This window comes from Centruroides sculpturatus, unplaced genomic scaffold (genome assembly GCF_000671375.1).
Source record: "Centruroides sculpturatus isolate CEXI.00-Female unplaced genomic scaffold, Cexi_2.0 scaffold1414, whole genome shotgun sequence".
Taxonomy (NCBI): domain Eukaryota; kingdom Metazoa; phylum Arthropoda; class Arachnida; order Scorpiones; family Buthidae; genus Centruroides; species Centruroides sculpturatus.
Window position 1 is genome coordinate 129,284 of NW_019385583.1, and position 22,258 is coordinate 151,541.

Genomic DNA, 22,258 nt, shown 5'->3' on the forward strand with positions numbered 1-22,258 from the left:
ATTCTCTTTTTGTGATATTTTAGTAGTTTTGCTTTTCTTCGCACCAAGATTCTTTCATACGTTTTTCTTCTTGCAATTCCAAGAATACCACGTAGTGGAGATATTATTTCAAATGTCGCTCGAACTGTCTCTGTATTAGAAATGTTTACTTTCATACCTAAAGAACATTCCTTCGCTTTCTCTTCTAGACATTGATCTCGCTGTTTTTCCGAAGGGTGAGTTGTCGGTACCTCAGGAAGTTGTGGGGACTCAACTTCTTCAGTCTGATCTTGCTCAGTAGTCTGATTGGATTGTGCCACATACGTTAAAGTATCTGTTTGCTCTTGCTGCCTTTCAGTTGCCAGATTCTGAGAGACTTCTGCCGATTCACTTAGATTAGCATCTTCGTCAAAAACAACATATTCCTCATCCCCGATCTTAAAGCGATTGCGAGGCCACAATCCGCAAGATTCGAAGCCATGCATTCCTGTGTCCATACAAACGGCTCGAGGATATGCTTTATTAAGGAACCAGGATGCTTTGCATCCACGATGCGCAAGCAGCACTAAAATTCAGTTTTAGTGATTTGAAAAATGACTTATCTAGTCTATTCTTTGATGTGTATTTAGTTCTTGTAACTGTCGTCTAAATGTCAATTTCGGTACATTATTTACACTAAAACTTCGTTAAATTATAAGGTCCCGTCATTATATTTTTTAATCGGTTCTTTCATATTTTCTTTACTCCAAGAATTATATTTTCTTTTTGACATGTTGTTCTAAAATTAAAGACGATTAAGTTTTAATTTGTTTTGAACTTTTGCGGTTATTTTTTAAATCAGAAACTTAGAAAAAAAATAAGTTTACGAATCGGTAATAGCTTATTGTGACATTCATTTAAAAAGGTTTTCCTAAATCGTACCAGTACGTTTTAAGAACATGCCTCGAGTACGAAATTGGCGCAAGAGTCGAACAAACTTTACATTAGTCGCCAAAAAATTTGACAACAGATACGCATGTTTCATCACTTCAGATGAAATCACAAAAATACGCACTAATACATCACAGATAGTTAAAAAACTTACATACGATCCAATTTGAAGAAATTTCGTACGAAATGTGCAAAAATATTACAGAGAAAGTTGAAAAAAACTTTCCTTTTCAATATTTTTGTGGGGAGCAGAGTAACAGCGTGTTGTCTGTCAGATGGTAATATGACCGATTGTTATTTACTTCTTTTGCTACTAGAGACACTAATAGCTATTACGGGAGTGAAGATATAAGCGACCGATTGTTATTTACTTCTTTTGCTACTAGAGACACTAATAGCTATTACGGGAGTCAAGATATAAGCGAAGTATGAATTAGGCGCAAGTACGAATTAGGCAAGTTTCCCCTACTGCAACAGACCAGACATCACGCTCATTGACAAACACAAAAAAATCACATATATTATAGACAGCCATTCCAAACACTCACAATGTACAAAACACATGCACTGAAAAAATTAGCAAGTACACAGAACTCGCCCAGGAAATAAGGCATCTGTGGAGGATGGATAGGGTGATGGATAGGGTGCTTATCAGGTGTGATACCACACACACACACACACACTACACAAAAGCCTGGGAACATTACAATTAAATAGAAATACATACATAACACTACAGAAGGCCACTATATTGAATATATGCCATATTGTTAGGAAATTCCTGAATACAGACACTGACACACTTATTTAATTTTAGTTTTGTTTTGGTTGCTATGCCTTGACTGTGGCCCGGCATAGTATACAGCCACCGGTGTCAACCGAGTATAACCCACTAAACCCAACATAATAATACTAAGCTCAGAGCCCAAACGGTTAGAAGTTGAAAGTTGAAATTTGGTACACAGTTAGGGTACGTCACGAGAATGTATAGTAAGAAGGAATTTTTCGAAATTCTTCCCCAAAAGGGAGAGAGACAGGATTAAAGCTTAACACTTCCATCAACAATGGAAGTGTTACGTAACAATGGAATTGTTAAGAGAAAGCGACGGGCAAGACGCAGATGAAGGTTTTTGCGGGAAATCGAACATATTTTTAGACCCATCTAAAATTCTCCAATTAGTCCGGAAATAGGGGAACCAATTCTTGCATTCTGTGAAAACTGATAAGGTTGACTATAACGTAATAATCTTAATCTTCGCTATCGTTACTTTTGCCCGAGCAACGCCGGGCTTACCTGCTAGTGTTTATATAAATAGTTAAATTTAAACTTTATGAATGAGGAGACAACAAAATCATTTTTACTGCCTGTATATTATAAATTATTTTAAATTTCACATCTTAAATTATATTGTGTTATTTATTCATATTTAAGTTAATTAAATAATAAAATTTCATTATATGTTTATCAAAATTTATATTAAATCTAAAAATGATCATTTAAATTTATCTTATTTTTTATTTAGAATATTTTTAGGCATTTTGACATTTTTAATAATTTAAAAGTGAAATTGAATTTGTTGTAAAATATTAATATATTAAGTTTACATTAATATAATATTCTTTTCTTTAATATAATATAATAAATAAAAATATATTACAAAAAATCTTTATTTAATTTAATATAAAAAAATATAATATACAAAGTTATAATATAGATTTTAATATGTATAAACAACATACGAAGTATATTGTATGTATGTGTATCTTGTATAAATTAACTAGTCTATTGCCATATATATGTGTGTAGAACAATGTTTCCCAACCTTTTTTTGTGCTATGCCCCACCTAAGTCTTTCTAATATTATGCCCCCTAACATATACAGCAGCTATACGGTTAACTTAAACTCTGGACGAGTCCATTTTCGAATTGCCCCCACGTGGGGCGTGGGCCCCACGTTGGGAAACACTGGTGTACAATGTGTACAGGTTGTATATTATATATATATATAAAATCTTTACACATTGTATGTATACATATGAAAATATAGGCCTATGCTATGCAATATATATAGCCTACACATACATGCATCTTCTACATACCTACATATACACACACTATTAATAAATATTTAAAATAAAAATCCCTATAAACTGNTGGGAGCGAAATAATTGAGTAACTTTTTTTCACGAAATAATTAATAGACAATATTTTAGTAGTTAATAACTGTGTTGATATTTCACATCTCGCTGATCGTAGCTACATTTCGAGATCATATTCAACTAATTGTTAATAATATTAGTCTCTAGTATAAACTTAATGAAAATTAATATGCCTCGAGATACCAGGCGATGTGTTTCCGCTCTATTTATGTATTAATAATGAAATCATGTTTGGTATATATGTTATTGTAAGCATTGTCATCGTCAATTTGAAAGTTCTGAAGATTAACAGGAAAAATGTTAATAAGTTTAATGATTCACACTAGATCGAATTTCTTTTCTAATAATAGAAACACTGCAATTTGCCAATTTATCTATTAAAGAAAATTCGCTAAAGTAATATAGAGGCAAAACAAGCACTGAAATTATATAACAAATTTTAATTTTTGCTAAAGATTTATAATTAAGAAATGTTTAATCGAGGGCGCCCATAAAGGGGGCTAGGAGGAAAAATTGCTCCTGAGATTTATGTTATCGTTTTTATTTTCTTTGCTTTTTTCAAATAACAATTTATAAATCAACATTAGTTTTGTAAGAATAAATTTTTCGTAATAGTCCACGAGACGGCCCCTCTTGTTTTCCTGTAAACCGTAAACATGCGCTGCACTATTTCGAAGCAATCACGTATTATAGGTAGTTAAAGAAATTGCTACTTTGTTTAAATTCTGTTTTATCCTCTCTAAAATCCTGCGGGCACTCTTGCTTTTTAGTAGCTAAATTACATTCAAATTGTCATCATCAAAGAATAGATATAATAATTTAAAAATAGAAAAAGCATTATGTAATTCTAATTATCTGTGTGTCAGTTTTCAAATATTTAATAATTTAAATAAAATCATCTATAAAGCAATCCTTTTCATCAATTGGAAATATTAATCGACACATTCTGGTAAAACCTTTTCTGAATACAGGTATACCTCGCCTTACGTCGGTAATTGGTTCCAGGAAAACGACGTAAGTCGAAAAACGACGTAAGTCGAATTTACCTGTCTCCGAATCTACTTATCACTAGGAAAGCATTTTAAATAATATATGGTTAATAAAAATCTATTTTAAGCTTACAAACAAATNAAATGGGATTCTAAATATTCTTAACATTAACATTATGTAATTCTCAAGTCGTTTTTCATAGCTTTAGTAACGTAATAAAAACTAAACGTAAGATTCAACTTGTGAAATTTCGGTCTTAAGTTATGTTTTCTCATTATAAATTATATTTATTACTTTAAGACTTGAATAATTTGTTATTAATAATATATTATCTGGGTTATTAGTGTTAATAACTTGTAAACATAATTAATATTTTTGAATATTAAGCGATTAATTTAAAAATATTTAATTAATTGAAGCTATTATATTTTTTCATCAAACATTTTATTATTATTATTTTTTTAATTAAAAATGTTTCCATTAACAAATTAAGCAAATAAAATATTATACAAACCTTTCAGAGATGAGAGTAGAATTAATTCTTTTAATTAAAAACATTGTATTAAATTAATTTTTTTGATGAGAATAACAATAACTTTATTAATAAATAATAATTTTAATAATAACAATTTTTATTAGCATTACTTAAAACGAATATTTAATTTAATTAATTGATATTAATAAAATGATAGAACCTTATTCTTATTTTAATTTCATAATATTAAAAATTATCATTTACGTTTCTATTAAGGCTAATTGTAACCTCTTTGGTTATGCCCGCTATCTTTTGCAGATGGAGTTGAAAATGTAATGCTTTTTCTATGAGAGAAACGTTTTTCAAAAATTCTCGAAAACAGGAACAGATAGAAATAAAACTCTTTCCGCATTAGAATCCTATTTAATTCTTCTATTAATGCACGGTTCAGAATTTTGAAATTCGAATTCGTTAATTTTTCACGAATTTTCTACGACTTTAAAAATTTATAAAAAATTAATAAATTCGATTTTTAAAATTCCGATCCGTACATTAATAGAAGAATTAAATAGGATTCTAATGCAAAAAGAGTTTTAGTTCTATCTGTTCCTGTTTTCGAGAATTTTTGGAAAATAATTTGCTCATAGAAAAAACATTACATTTTTAACTCCACTCTGGAGATCGCGTATATAAGAAGTTAGAATCAGCCTAAAAACTATTTTAATATATTTAGAAAAATCAGGATTTTCCAATTTCAATTACTTAAAAAAAATAATCCGATAAAAATTGGCTTAGATGCGAAACTGTTAATTTAAAATAAAATATGCGGTTTTTAAAAATTGATTTTAATTCTGGCTACATAATTTCAATCAGAATTTTAATGACTTCCTGTTGTTTTTAGAGATTTATGTTATAGGAGTTTTTTAGAAAAATACGAGTTTTTTACTCATTACACAGTCCATTAAAGTTTTTGGTAAAGATTCTAAAGCATTTCTTTGCAAAAGAACTCGTAAAATAATGATGACGACGAATAAATTTTCACTGAAAGTATTACTAGTTGGTATTGTTATTCTTTACTTTCCACGATCGTGACACTATGGCTGTTTATGAGAGGAGCTACCACTTAATGCTTTATAAACACTTCTGCAAGTAGTAATGTGCAAACAGTAATTAGTAAAATATTATTGTTTATATACAAATACAGCTTTATATAGTAATATTTGCACCGGTTTCAGTCTAAAGACTTTTTAGTATATTGTAGGGTAAACGATACTGTTATTAGTCATTTCGAATTAAAACATCTTTAATAAAAGTTCTATAAAAGCTATTCTGGAAATATTGCATGGCAATATTAATAAAAGTTTCTGCTGTCAGTAAGTAGCAAAAAATCCCACAGGTCTTTCTGTCGTTGCGTGTGGCCATATACTATACAATTTTGTATTTTCATAAAACAAGGCACATTTTGGACTAAATGATTGACGTTTGTAATTTCTAGATGTTGGCAATAGAAATACTATAAAAAAACACAAATTCAGTAAGTATAATATTTCCATATTTTAATGTTATATCATAGAATTTTTAAAATAAAAATTGCCTTTAGTGGCCAATAAATCAAAAAGTCTTTAAAATAATAATAAAATTATATATTTGTATCGTGTGTAACAAGTAAACGTTGATTGTAATTATTTTAAACTTATCAATAATGTTACAATTAAATCTTATCAATTTTGGGAGCGAAATAATTGAGTAACTTTTTTTCACGAAATTCCTAACGGTTGTTTCTATGGTAATTGAGAATGGAATAATGTTTCGTAGACTGCTTTTGTAAAAATAAAAATAAAAAACTATTTAGAAACACGGAATCTATTTATAATATTATACAAAAGAATTCGCTTAATGTCTTTTTAAATGTTGGCGTGATATATTTTTGTTTAGCACGCGAATCAAGATCAATTTTGTAATATGTCTTCGGAATTTAATGATAAACAATGTAATTAATTTCATATTAAATTTAATTTCCAGTACAGAAGTAGAAACAAGGCCGTACGTAAAACGATATAATCCTTATTGTCTAATCTCTAATTGGAACGAAGACATTCATTTGGCTGAGGTAAATTTTTGAATAATATTTAAAAATTTAAACTATAAACTTGAACTGTATATTAATAAAATATTTTAAAAGATATGTACTGTACATTAACACATTACACTTAATAATATATAATTAAATTTAATAATAATAACAATTTTTAATGTGTAAAATAATAATTTTCAATTTTAAAACATGAAAAAAAATCGAAATAATTATTAAACTTAATAAATTCAATTTAACACATCACTTGATAATTAAAGTACTTCACAAATTCAATATTCATAGATTAAAATATTATTCTTTTGAGGATAAGATGCCAGAATGGTTATAATCAATCATTCTAAAAAACGCAATAACTGGAAATAGGCATTAATCATTATTTTTTACCTTCAGATTATCTTTTCTTACTCTCAACAGGATTTTTATCTAAAGAATCGATACTAAATATAACGCAACTTAACTTTTAAACTGCTAGCCTATATAATTATCTCCAAGTCATAATTATCAACATCCTTCCAAGTACAGTATTTGCGCCGAAGGCGAGATACGGTCTTTCAGAATTTTCTCTACATCATTTCATAGGTTGAGTAGATATAAATCATTTTAGTATATTTTGGTATTTTAAAGATTTCCTGATGCCCATGCTTTTCTGAAAGTCCAAGCGTCGTTACCATAACAAAGATTTAGCCTTGCTAAACTTTTGTATAGGTGTAAGCGAATGTTTTTGGTCGATAGATTTTATAACTTTGTTTATAATTCCTAAGTTTCTGGTGAATTTACTGGTTTTATAAAGTATATCAGATTCTGTTCTGAAAGCAAGTTTATAGGCCAGACACGTGAATTCATTATCTCTTTTCAATATTTTATTGTTTAAACATAATAACATTATTTAAACATTTTTCAGAAAGTATAAAATTAAAGCTTCTATTTTAAAACTTAAATTCAAAAACTCTTTTATAAAATATCAAAATTCTTAATGTGTAATTAAAATGTCTTGCTGGCAAATATTTTATGAATATTTCAAGTAGAGTATTTGAGATAGATTTTATATAATTATACCGTATATACGTACTAGCAGATATGCCCGAAACTGCTTGGGTAAAAGTAACATATATTAAAATAAAAACCATATTGTTTGGTTATTATAGCCTACCATTGTCTAATTTATCGCGATACTTGGATGGTACGTAATGGTGCAATTTCATTGGCCATTGGTATTATTCAACAGGAAATAGTCGTTGACTTTCGCCTATATGAGAATATAATTCGAGACGTCCAAATTTCTTCTAATGTTAACTCTAACGTACCATTCACAGCCGAATATGAAATGTCAAATGACTAACCAATCAAATTTCGCAAAAAAAGGACCAAATATTTAAATTTGGAACCCTCAAAAATTAAAAAACATATTTTGTACTCGCTGATAACTTTGTAATTTTCCTATTCTAATGTCACTATTTTGAGGTCGGATAGAAACGAGGGCCTGTTGAGGGAGGGGGTTGAAATGAATTTTACCAAAGGAGTCGTTAATCTCCTGGGCGAGAGGATGAAAAGTTTCATTGCATTTGCTGAAAACATATCGAAATGTGTAAAAAAACTTTCTCCTTTATAAGATATTATATCTATATAAAGGATGGCTAGAAATCGGTTAACCTTTGTAAAAAATAACAGCTGGATATTTTTTAAGAAATATGCTTCTAACTGTTAAGTATTCTTTATTTCGTTTCATCAATTTTGTGAAAGAAAAACATGCTATTCTATACGTTGTTTATGTTTACTATTCATGTTTACAAATATATTCGGAAAACATTGTTAACTGGCTTTCGGGCCACTCTATCCATTTATAAATTATTAAACAGATCAATATGAAGTCATAGTATGATTGTATAAATTACAATGAATAATCTTGTACTTATTAATATAATAGAAACAATTGGTTATTCAATTACTCAATCTGGTTATATATATTATAGTCAACAGAGCAAAAAGTGAATCAAAAGTAGCGTGAATGAAAACATTCATCATATAAATTCGAACATTTCATAGATTAAAACGAGAAATTATTTATTGTGTGACAAGGTTACAATGCCGGGCTGAAATTTTTAATCATATTTTTAATTTATTTAATTTAAAGTATATGCTCTCCACCTCAAATTAGTAGTGGCTTACCCCTGTACATCATACTTTTTCTTTAACAATAAAGTCATGCCGGTCGTCTATTAACTGCTTTCAGAGGAAAAGTCTTGAATTGAAATAACGTGGCTTCCGGTTTGCATTGGAATTTCGCATATAGTTACTCGGAGCATCCTGCTCCTAAGCTTTCTATATCTGGTCTTGTCTTTCATTTACTTCACTCCCTTCTCAAGATTAAGGAAAGACGGACGGACGGACGACAATGGGAATTTATAGCTTTACAATTTTTTTCAAATTGCAGCCCAATAACGATTTTAAGTTATTTTTTTATAATTTTTAATTAACATTTGGATTATATTAATTTTATAATTGGCAGTTTTAACATTTAAACATAAAAATTATGTTTTCTGCTTTATCATTTAATAAAATTGTTAAATAAGTAATGCTTCGTTTAAACATCTTCGAATAATCTTAAACATTCGCGACACCGAATTCAAATACACGGAATAGATATTCTGTGAAGCTTGCGAAGATTGTAAATCAAATACACAGAAATGACACAATTGCTTTCCATGTAATATGGAAAGCTATTCTGTGTCAATTCTATGAATTTCATTTAATCGGATTTTTTCGAATAGGTGCTAATTGTGATGGTTGATAGAAAATAATATTAATATAATCTATTTTTACAAGCGTATATGAATATTTTAGTTTAGTTCTATGTTAATTCTCAGTCAAATCTGTATACTGACTAAAGAAGTTAAAACTGTCGTTCACAATCTAAATAAATTATATTTATACAATATGGAGTTTTAAATAAAAGATAATGCAATAAAAGCTTTGTCCTAATTAGTTGTATTGATTCGTTTGCCAAACCTCATCCAAACAAATATCATGAATCATCTGTCGACTTCATTACATTTACTATTTAACTACAGTGATATCTGAATGTATATTATTGAGTTTCATGTTATGCATTATTTATTATTATTATTATTATTGAAATTAGGCTTTTAAAATATGTTTCATGTAAAATTTAATAAAAAGCAGTAAATTATTTTATTTTCTTATTATAAGGCTATTCAAGTAGTAACATTTAAAAAATACTGTACAAGTAAAAAAGTCAACTATCCAAAAAATAAAATTTGGAATACTTAATACTGTAGCTTATTGAAATATAAATAAATCCAAATTTTTACATTACAGATTTTCTCTGTCTACTAATTTAATAAATAATAAAGCAACGAAAATGTGATTTGGATTTATTTCTTGGCATTAGCAGTGATATTTCGATTCGTTTTTTCTATTATTCTGTGCCAAGAATTTGTGTGATCAATCGCTTGAGATTATACAGTTCATTTTATTTATTTATTTATTTATTTAGGCTATAATAATACAAATAGTCGAAATAGAAATTGTCCAAGGACAGATGATTTCCACCCTCCAAACCAACATAACAGAAATAACAATAAATGCGTAATTTACATAATTAAATATTTATTCCTATTTTCTAATTATAATTAGAGTTTGCCTGAAAATTGATTGATGTATTTTGTTATGTTCGTTGACTATAATATTTTTCCGTTTTAGATTTTATTAATTAATGTTTCGTAAGTAATCACGGAATTGGCGTAAATATAAATAAAACAAAAGATTGTTATTTATAAAAGTTACTGCTATAGCAAAACTTTTGAATAGTCACTTTTTGTTAAAATCCAAATTATTAAAATTTTTAGCAAGGGGGATAAATGTTAGATACTTAATTGAATAATGTTTATTGATGTATGTTGATTGTATTATCGATTTTGCATCTTGTAATTATAATCTGTAATAAGTAATAAATTAAGCCAAAAAATATATTTATTGATTCATAAATTTATTGTTTACATTTATGAAAATTTGTTAGACCGTCATTCTTTTGTGTTTTTTGCAATTAAAGATAGCATATAGCATCGCTTTCAACTTAAATGATTAACTGAAGTGTGTGTAATATATTGCATTAAATACCTTACACGTGCTTTCTGCATAATAAAATGGAATATAATAAGAGAGTAAGCCAAATGTTCAAGTCAAGATGTTATATTCATTAATGTAAGAGCTAACAATATTTAATTAAGGGTAAAATTTTTTTGTGTTTTTTTCGGTTTTTCTACTAGCATAGTAGGTATATATTTTTAACTATTACATTCAAAAATATTTGTCTTGTGTATTTGAATAATTTTAACATTGATTTAACAATATATTAGGATTTTTGCTTAAATTACGAATGGACAATTTATTGTGTTGAAAATTTTCATGTGAAGAAAGACATATTTTATATTAATTTTTACATTTTTGTTCTTGGTTTTTCTTAATTTTGATTGAGAGATGCCACAAATCATAATGGTTACAGTGTATTCTACTAGACAATAGTCCCTATAAAATTAATATATATATATTTTTTAAATAGCCACACCGGAAATAAAATTTACATCCGTCATCTTGTAAACTAGGAACAAAATTTTTATTTTAAATTTTTATTTAATGAAAAAGTAATAAATTTTAATTAATTATAATGTAAACATAGTCAACACTACTAGATTCTCACCTGCCAATGCCAATGACAAGAATGGACTCGTGAATAATTCAAAATCGACGAAAAATACAAAGAATATTAGGCCACATACCAACAAACTTTAAATAAGGAAAATACAGTACTAGCATAATTTTCATGATATATAAATGTTTATTCTGAAAAGGCTTTTACCGATAGGAAAAATTATAAAATTACAAACTCATCGAACAGTACTAATGAAAAATGAAATGTTTGATATGAAGTTTTGTTTGGTACGAAATTGTCTCGGCAGTAAGATAAAAATTATATCAACAACGCTATCAAATATTTAATTTTTTATGTATAAGAGTCAGTACAAGATAATATATAAATTTAACAAATTAATAGAAATTTTAATATAATAAGGGAGAAAACACACGATTTAAATGAGTAACTCCAAAAAATATCGACCAGTATAACAATATTGTAAATGTGTAAACTTAGAACACATCTTGACTGAATGCAATGTATTAAATATACAAGGTATTATTAATCTGCAATAATAATAAATTTGTCTTACATTGAGTCAAAGGACCGAATTCAGTTGTTGTTTTTTTTAAAGTCGTAAATACATTATTATGAGGCTTGTTTCATCATTCTATATATTATTTCAATTTTATTATTTGTGTAATATTCACTCGTTGACAAAGATACGTACCCAGATGCAATTGTCCAATTACTACAAAACTCGGCACGCATGTCTCAGATAGGTGTGTAAATGATTACAGTTGTGTTCCTATTGCACGCCAGATTGCCTTAAAATCGCTATCCCGGTATCCTATAAAAAGGCTCGCAGAGATTCACTGTGTTCAGAATTGAATTCGGAAATAATTTCTAAAATATCCCGTGTTTTAAGCAATATCTTACTTAAATGTAATATAATTTTTAATATAGGTAATTATTTATTATTATTTTCGATAAATAATTTATTTTACATTATTCAATACAATATCAAATGCAAATATTAATGTAAAGAAATAATTTTAATCGGGTGCTATCCTATTTACTTTTTATCACAATATATAAGATATTGTCATAGCCTCCGAAAAATAAATTTCATAAGAAATAAATTATTCTTAAAAATGCTAAAAATTTCGAATACTTTATTTTGTCTATTGATTTTAAAATCATTAATTAAAATATTTGAATCGCAATCACATAATTTTCGGTATAAACCGGAAGTTCGTGTATAGTTAATCGGGGTCTGCTGCCCTTAAACTTTCCATATCTGTCTCGGCTTTCATCTACCTAATTCCATTCTCGATATAAAGGAAGGACAGACAGACAGGCGACAATGTGAATTTATAGGTCTGCAATTTTCTTCAAATTGCAACCCTATTAGTAAAAAATGATGAAAAATAGAACTTTCTATATTTGAAATTAAAGGCAAAGACGTAAGGCTAATGATGCTAACTTTTTATTTTTGATATAATTCTCAACGTAGATTAGAATTTGATTTTATTCTAAATAATAAAGAAATTTGTTACTTATTTTTGCACGGAAATTTTTATCACATTGCGTCGTGGCTGCATTAATAAGCGCCCACAACGCTATGTGGCTTTTTTACGTTGCCAGATCGCGTTCTGGTTGATGATAAAAAAAATTCGCTTCGTGGTCTAATTGAATATGCCAGAACGCGTCGTGCGCATTTTTGAAAGTGCCACGACTCGAAATTCGTCTTGTGGCTGGATGTGGGATTCGGAATGCGTTGTGGTCGATTTTTTTTTTTTTGGTCTTTGTGCCTAACATACTACGTATATAGATTCGAAGTAATTCTATTCGCTTTTATTTCACTGTAACTATTAATAGTTTTAACTCCTAAATTGCGATTATAGTTGTAATAATTTAATCTAAAACAATATAAATATTCAATGTGTTTTATTTTTTATAATATAAATTTTTTCATCTACTAGTACGTATTTTCTATTATCAGGACTTCTTAGACTGCAGTTACATACTTACAGATACAGAGTTTCACAGTTCGAAATATACCTGATACAGGTATATTAAATAAAACAAATTTCTGAACTGTAAAACTCTGTTGCAATATCTGTAAAGCCAATCTAATAAGTCCTGATAATAGAAAATACGTACTAGTAGACGAAAAAATTTATATTATAATAAACCAAGAACATTGAGGCATACTAATTTGTTTTATTTTTTGCTTAAAATTATGTACGTATTTCCGAATTAAATAAGTTTTTTTCTATTTTTTTATTAGAGTAAAAAGGAAGAAACGTCGATAATTTTTATTAATAAAATAATTAAAAGACAACTTTATTTTTTTTATAAAAATAAGTAAAAATATTTTAACAACTTGGGGAAATTTGATTTATTTAATTTCTTAGAGCGATTTTTCATTAATTATAATTGTTACGGTTGTCATTTTTCATTAAACTTTAAATAGTTATTGTAACGATCATGAATTATTGCTTGAGTAAAGTATTCATCATTACTTTATAAAAATGAATTGTCTACCCGAAAATTTTAATTAAGTCTTCCCGTCCGACTAAATTTTTTTGAAATGCAGTTGGAACAGAAACAGATTTTCACGAGCTATTATAAATGCATTAATCATGCAATATGAATTAAATACACAATTATAAAGAACAAAAAGAACTGTATTAAAATGTATAATGTTTTTAATTTTTTAGGATAATTTTATGCATTCAAAATCGCTATTACTGGATACACAAATTAAGTGTTAATTTTAGTGACGATAAAAATTATTATAAGCTGTAACCTTGTGCTAATGTTACATTATACTAAATTATATAAAAGACATTTAGAGCATTTAAAATATAGGTTTCAATCAGCATTAATAATCATTATTTTCCCATAAATTACATACTACAGAAAGAATAAAATTAGCATTAACTAAGTTTCCTATGGCAATCAATTTTCATAAGGAATTTTTATGTTTTATAAAACTGAATTTAAATGACAGTGATTTTGATCGAATGATTCCGAAGTAGGTCTATGTGAGCTTTAAGGTATATAATTCAGTAATGCCAATAACTATTAAACACGCTATTTTTTCCACTGTATACTAGGTTGTTTCTATTTTATTTCGTATATTCAATTAGTTTTTATTTTGAATATTAGCACAAGCAATTACTTTCTCCATAACACGCGAAAAAAAAAAATATTCGTTTTATAATACAGTATTAATATGAAGCATTCAATTGTTACAGTTTTAAGTATTTTGAACACGGTTTGATTATGTTTTGAGATAATTTGAATAGCTAAATCTTCTCATTTACACATTCTCAGTATATAGGATTGTTTTTCTGTATTTAAGAAAATTCTGAATAGAGAGAGGATTCTTCAAAACTTTACTAAAAACTGAAGAAGATCCATAATATTGGATTTTTATATTGTCATCACGCCTAAAAGCATTTAACAGCGTCAGAAAGACTTTATTTATTTAAATTTTTCCGGCTTAGTTACAACATTTATGCCCTCTTTAGACTACATTAAATATGTAAAATGATTGTCCGTTAGCAAGGTTTACGGTTATATCATTAACAAAACCAATCAACTTATTGAACAGAGATACGTGAAATATTTTGACTACACCTTACATTTCTAACAAAGCCAGTAAATTAAATAATCGTAAAATCAAAATTTAAAAAAAAATTAAAATATTAAGCACGCCAAAGCACAGTGCAATTAAATTTTAAATTGGTAAATGCGGCGATATACAGTCGACCCCCCTATAAGATATAGATACGTTCCAATTTACTAGGAATCCGATTTCTTACAAGTCGTTCCAATCACAGCCCGAACGTGTCAAGTTTACGGACTACGGCTGATTGAAAGGTTTTCTTCCATAAAATTAATCGATTCTACACTAATCCGACTCAACATTTCCAAAATACGTATATTTTTTCGTAGTTTTATAGGAATCGTAATTATAGGGACCCTAATTATAGGGGAGTCGACTGTACGAAATTACATTGTTTTAATACTATGAAATATAAACATCTATTAGTATCTTACATAGGGATCGTATTTCAAATTACGTTTTAAAATTGCTGCAAAATTCCAAAACCAAAAGAAACGATTACAAAACAACGAACTCTAAGTTACATATAAATGAGTTGTACAGAGGCATCTGCTATAATACATATCAACGCTAATTTACATATTTAACATTGATTTTCAGCAATTGCGGATATCTAGATTACTTATTTATTTTCTTATTTTCCTTATATGGAAATATTTTCTAGAAGTTTTCTTCTACGTATATTCTTTCTGTTTTTTATTGACTTTTTATTCATACTAGGCCTATACCTACGTGCCAATATGTTTAAAGTACAGTATATGTATGTATAATGTGTATATCATGCCTTTTTAAATGTATTGATATCAAATGTTCTTTTATTCTGTATTTTAATGGTCTAAATTGTTCTTATATTGATGCAAAAAAGATCTACCTTGTCACATCGAAATCTATATATTACACTCACCTTCCAATAATATAAATCTTTAATTTGAAAAAAAAATTGTAGATCTAAAAATTCCCAATGTCCTTTTTTAATCTCGAGAACGGTGTTAGATAGATGAAAGATTAACTATATATGTACAGTACTTCCGGCTTATACCGGAAGTCATTTTATTCCAATTCAAATATTTTCCCCTGAAAGGAGTTAGTTAGATAACCGGTACGACTCTATTCCTAACAGGAAAAGTATGATGTACTGTACAAGGGCAAGACACTACTAATTTGAGGTAGAGAGGATATGTTTTAAATTAAATAAATTATAAAAAAAAACATGATCAGAAATTGCAGCCCGATATTGTGACCATGTCACAATAAATAATTACTCGTATTAAATATGACACGTTTCGAATGGATATATTAAAAACAATAGATCACATTGCGATTAAAAAAGAAGTTGAAGATATAATTATTCAATAATATTTTAACTTCTTTTTTACACGTTCTATTAGTTATTTTTAATATATCCATTCGAAACGTATTATATTTAATATAATTAAACAGAACTTATAGGCGTAAATCCTAAAAATCTACACAAATTTTAATAGCGTTTTCCGATAATTTCGAATAGGCTAATTGTAAATGCACGCGAGATAGCACACATTCCTTCATTTGATATCAATGTCTTTGATTTTGTTTATCGAAAAAGTTTACGCAAATAATGTTCCATTTTAAAAATGGAAGGATTAAATGAATTCGATCAAAGAAATATAATTTGTAGATTTTATAGTGAAAATTGCGAAAATGGGAAGTCTTGTACAGCTGGACATTTCTGTACAATAGGGATTCGTACAGTGTACAGCATCATTTCAAGAGTAGATCAAGAACGTTAAAGAACCTGCAGAAGAAGAACGGGAAATGGTCGAAACAGGAGGAAAATAGCTAAAAGGAAGAGGAACCAATTGGAGGACGAAATCATTGGGAAGAAACTTCAAAATTCACACGGCCGTGTTCGCCAGATTCTGAAGAAGCGAAAGTCTACTTCAAAATGCACGACGAAGCAATTTTCTACTCAAAAAATCCTTCTGCAAAAGCTGATTGATGGAATCTCGAGGGCGTCAATCTGGATGTGATTATGGATGTTTCGTGTGGCTGACGTATTTATCAATCATGATGTGGTTATGGTCCTATTTATATAATGTGAATACTATAAATGCGATCACAAAGCGAAATATAAAATTTTGTTTCGTAACAAAATATTTTTTCTGAGATTGTTACATAATATCAATGAATGTAGTTTATCGTTTCAGTAACTAAACTATTCCGCAGTATATAAATCACTTTAATTCGATGTAAATATCGATCCAAATAATATGACCAATATTTCTTCTGAATAAATTAGGAGTAATAACTGTATTTAATTTGTATTAAGCTAAACGATATTTCGATATATTAAGTGTTAAATTATTTAATACACATTATATATTTGCATGAAATGAATACATTAATTTTATTGTTACGTTTAATATGCTTTATATTTTTAGAATTTATTAGTTAACCAAGTAAGTCCGAACAATCATAACAATATTTCGCCGCTATATTAATAATTTTGATAGTTATTATTTAGTAGACCACGCCCTCGAGGAATCCCAAAAATCTAGAACATGAACTTAACATTTAAGGTGGACAGAATCATCATTCTTTAACTTCAGGAAGCAACACTCCATATCCCGCGCCATATTTCCGAATATCTTAAGTTTTCGGAAAGAATTCGTTATTCAGAATATGCTTGACTCGGAAAGGTTACTACATATACTAGTCAGCATTCTATTCGTATAAGTTTGCACAATAATTCATCACCATAATAATATAATAGTAATAAAACACAGAGTGAAGGAGTTATCCTGTACGTTACACTCATTCATTTGATGGGTCAGAATTTTTAAATTAATGGATTATTTCGTGTTATCTCATTCTACTCTTATATAGCGATTAACTCTTCTACACACACGTTTAACAGTTATAGAAATAGGAAAGAAACTTTTTCTTAAAAAGTTAAACTTCTTCGTCATTGTTACGTATTAAATTAATAATAAAACTTATTTTAGTGAGCATGATTATTTAAATTTTTTATAATTATAAATATTATTTATTTTCACTATCACATCTGAACATATAACTTTACGTATGGATACATTTTTCTTTTGCACTTACAAGTTAGATATTTGTTTGCATTCTAGAATTTTAAATAATTTTTATTTGTAAGTTTATTCGAGTGTATATTAACTTAAAGAAGTAATTTATTAATTATAGGCATATACCATTTTATTTTTTAATGCGGTATGAACCAATGCGTTAAAAAATAAACACTTTTAACATTTGAAACGAAAATTTCTCAAAACCTTTAAAAAATTATATGAAAATGTTGAATATTATTTATTTTATATTTAAAATTTTAACGAATAACAATCATTTTTTCAATATCTTTACACAAAATTTAAACAGACAGACCAACCGCTGGACTAACCGATGATTTTTAAAAAATATTAATGATGGAACGTTTAAAAATCTAAGTTACAAGTCTACATTATTACTTTAACAATATTTTGAAACTTCTAAGTTAAAAAAAAAATACAGTAATAATAATGTAAAGTAAACATGTTAACGGTTTCACTTACATTTCTCAATCATTAACTGAGAAGGTAACTTTAAGAAACTTACTGGATATTAGATAGATGCATACTTTTTACCCTGCCAAATTCCCACTGACGTATTTCAAGACGTCCCTTAACACACGCAATTAATAATTTGACTGATGCGAAACAACCTCATCTATAACTATTATTATTATAATTTTATTCATTTAAAATAATTTAGCCTTTACTTACTAATTGCTATTTAAAATATAATATAAATGTTGACTTATTTTGTTTGAACATATAATTTATTTTTTAATTTTAAACTGCATTACTACTTTAATTAACAAGATTTATTTGAACATATTTCGTGCTGGATACAAACATATTTAAGATATAAAAAGGAAAAGAGGAAACTATTTTAATGACTAGAAATAAAATTATTATTTTGATAGTTTGTATTCACAACATGACGTGACTGGGTAGTAAATTAAATCAGTTATTCGTGATGAATAATAATAATTGATGTTTTCTAACAATGCATAGATACACAGTTTATATTATAAATTAATGTCATATCGTTTTATAGCAATATACTAACTATTTTATTATATAAAACGAGAAAATTCTGAATATTCGATACATGGTTTTTATTACAATCAAAAAATTAATTTTTATATGATTTTAATGTATTTTTTTATGAGTGCTTCTATTTTTGGGGTGAAAGAATTTTTATCTTCAACGATATCGCCTTGAAAATTTATAAATCAATACGTTTCCAAACCAAATTTTAACATTTTATCAATATTCTACCAATTAAAATTCACAATTATTTAATATATAATAAGCTATCATTATATTTCTTAACATAATACTGTACATTAGAACAAATACAACATAAAAATTCATACTTTATCTTATAATTTCATAACGTAAATTTTATATTTTCGAAACGTTTATTAATAATTTTGAATTTAAAAATAAATTAATGCGTAATTGAATAAAATTATGATAAAATGTTAAAATTATTGTGATAAAAGCTTATGTAAAACTCTTGTTTTTGTTTAATCTACGCTATAAATATACTTTTACACACGATAACGTTTTAGATGGTATTAATAATTAGATCAGTATTTGCCCTTCATCAGTAATAAATTATATTTTAAATTGAATTTGAAATTAACGTTCATGACACATCATTAACTTTATTATTACATATAATTAACTAATATAATTTAATTTAATTNAATTTTTACATTTTTGTTCTTGGTTTTTCTTAATTTTGCTTTAGTCTTCTGCTAGATATCTGAAAGTGATAACATAAAAAGTACACAAAGAAACTATATTGCTTTTATAATCATTAATTTTAAGATCTTTGTTTTACCTTTTGAAACACTAAAAAGTACTTTTTGGGAGTCTGGGATTCACATAAATTATTTATGATTATTTATTTTCATTAAAACATGGATTATAAAATATGCAATTATTATTATTAACAGTGCATTATTCTAAATGAGACATGTTAACAAATATTTTTATATACGTACAAAGACATCACCCTGTGCAAAATGTTCTTGTCAAATTAGTTACCCCTAATTATGTAATTATAACCAACTAATTCGGTATAAACAGATAACTTTACAAAAACGGGAAAGAACACGAATAAGCGAAATAAACCTAAATAATTTCCAAAATAAAATGTTATTAGAAGAGATGAATTTATCAAATCATGCTGAATAATGCATAATTCCTGGAAACGGTATTTATGAATGTGTAATTACGTTCACGATAACTTTTGTATGAGGTATTAGCCTATGTATACATAATAATAATCTATAGAAAAGGTCACATGTTAACATTTATTTAGAAAAGGAGATAAAATTTAATGTTAGATTATACTCTTAAAATATATTTTATTCCCTTCTTTAAGCTCATAAAATATTTATTTTTACAACCAGAATAATGTTGCAACTTAATACATTATTGTAATTCATTATTTTAATTATTGTTTTAATTAAAATTTATTTTTAATTTTATATTACATATATAAAATGTATTTAATAATAACGATTTATTTTAAGGTCAATAAATAAAATTTTTTTAAATGGTGTTTTATGTTTCTTGGTTATTTTTCTAATTGCAAGTAATTTTCAAAACTAGTCCATTGGAAAATACTAATGTTTAGCTTGGATCAAACCTTAGCATTTTTCAAATTTTTGCAGTAATTGTCACGACATTTTATCTTTAACATTAATCCAATTTTATTTTATTAACTAGGCTAAATTGGAAGAATATCTAAAAAGGAAGGAAGAAGGAAGCTTATTAGTGCAAAGAATAAATCGAATTCTAAATTCGGCCCTGACACCAGTAAGATGAATAATATTTTTTTAATATAAAATATATTAATATTTTCCTCTTTTTTACACGTAGCTCTATTCGCATGTATTTTTTTCCACACACATACACATACATTTCTTCGCAGGTATTGGCATTTTTTAAGTGGTTCGTGATAGTCGTATTAAAATACAATTGGCCTTCGGAATTATAATGGAAAAGATTTGTCATACTTAAATAGTTTCAATGTTATACATTTATACACTCCAAGGCAAAATGGGTTTTAAATATTTCAATATTTTTACTTGTCGATCGTTGAACATTATATTCGTTAATGGCACCATCTGTTAGACAAATTCACAACTAAATAATTTTTTTTAAATTTATATTTTTTTAAAAAAAAGACCAATGTTTTTTATTTATCTAAATTACAATTTGATCACTAAATGTGTCGTTTAATTTAATTAATTACAATATTCGTATTACTCCGTTAATCTAGTCAATCTGATGTTTTAAATTGAGTAATTGTGATTAAAAATTTATAATGTTTTGCATGTTTAACGTTATAGATTTACGTATATTTTGCAAACATTGTGTTTTAATTTGTAGAATATTCTGCATACGGTTATGTTCCGTTATAAATGTAATTTATTTATTAATATTTGTAATTTTATAATTGTTTTTTTTTTCATTTTTCACCGTCAGATGGCAGTACTTTCGTCACCATCTTTGAGAAATTTCTTTTGATCAGTGTGATTTGATTAATTAATGGTTCAAATTTATATAATTCTAAATAAAGAGCTAAATCATTCTTAGTTTAAAATTAGACGATATGTTGATAGATTGATAAACTAATTTATTGTCTGTTTTAATTATCTAATTTATAAATTATTAGGTTACCATAAGTCCGTACTTCCGTACTTTAATTAATTAAAGGCTTTGTTGTACTTAGAAAAATAAAGAAAATATCCGTACTTTTCAACTGATCGCGCAGTTAGTAGTTAAATCATAACCACTTAGATTTAAATCTGACAAAAGGTGCTAAATTTTTTATAATTATTATTGTATTTGTCGACTAGGTGGCAACATTATATTGTAAGCAAATGTAACGGCTCTGTTGCTTCGAAACCATGCGCACATTTATTATAAGGTATTTTTTAGTTCGATAGTACTTGTGGTAAAATAGTTTTCTTATATTTAAAATTGCATTCTGTACCCCAAAGGAAAGTTTAAATTGAAACTTTATACAGTAGAACCTCGAAAACTCGGCTCTCGATAACCCGGCACTCCGGATAACTCGACCACACCCTGGCAGGGCAAAAAAATCCTTAGTTAATTAATTTTCATTATAGACAGCTTTATAAAAGTATAAAAGCTCTCATAAAGTATTTTTCTGTGGTCTGTCTTATCAGGTAAATTACTGTACACAGTGTATTCATTAATTTTCATTTTCATGTAGTAAAGGCTTTATGCCTTCATAAAGGACGTACTT

General features: G+C 27.2%; 1 protein-coding gene across 4 annotated transcripts in view; it reads left to right on the plus strand.

Moving 5' to 3' along the window:
* LOC111640325 (cilia- and flagella-associated protein 161-like) overlaps nucleotides 1-22,258 on the plus strand; it is a 63,569-nt gene that overhangs the window by 23,074 nt on the left and 18,237 nt on the right. For all 4 annotated transcript variants that reach the window (XM_023386336.1, XM_023386335.1, XM_023386338.1 and 1 more), the window contains 2 exons: nucleotides 6,557-6,644; nucleotides 20,710-20,799. In XM_023386336.1, coding sequence (XP_023242104.1) covers nucleotides 6,557-6,644; nucleotides 20,710-20,799 — 178 coding nt within the window. The remainder of the gene's footprint in view (nucleotides 1-6,556; nucleotides 6,645-20,709; nucleotides 20,800-22,258) is intronic.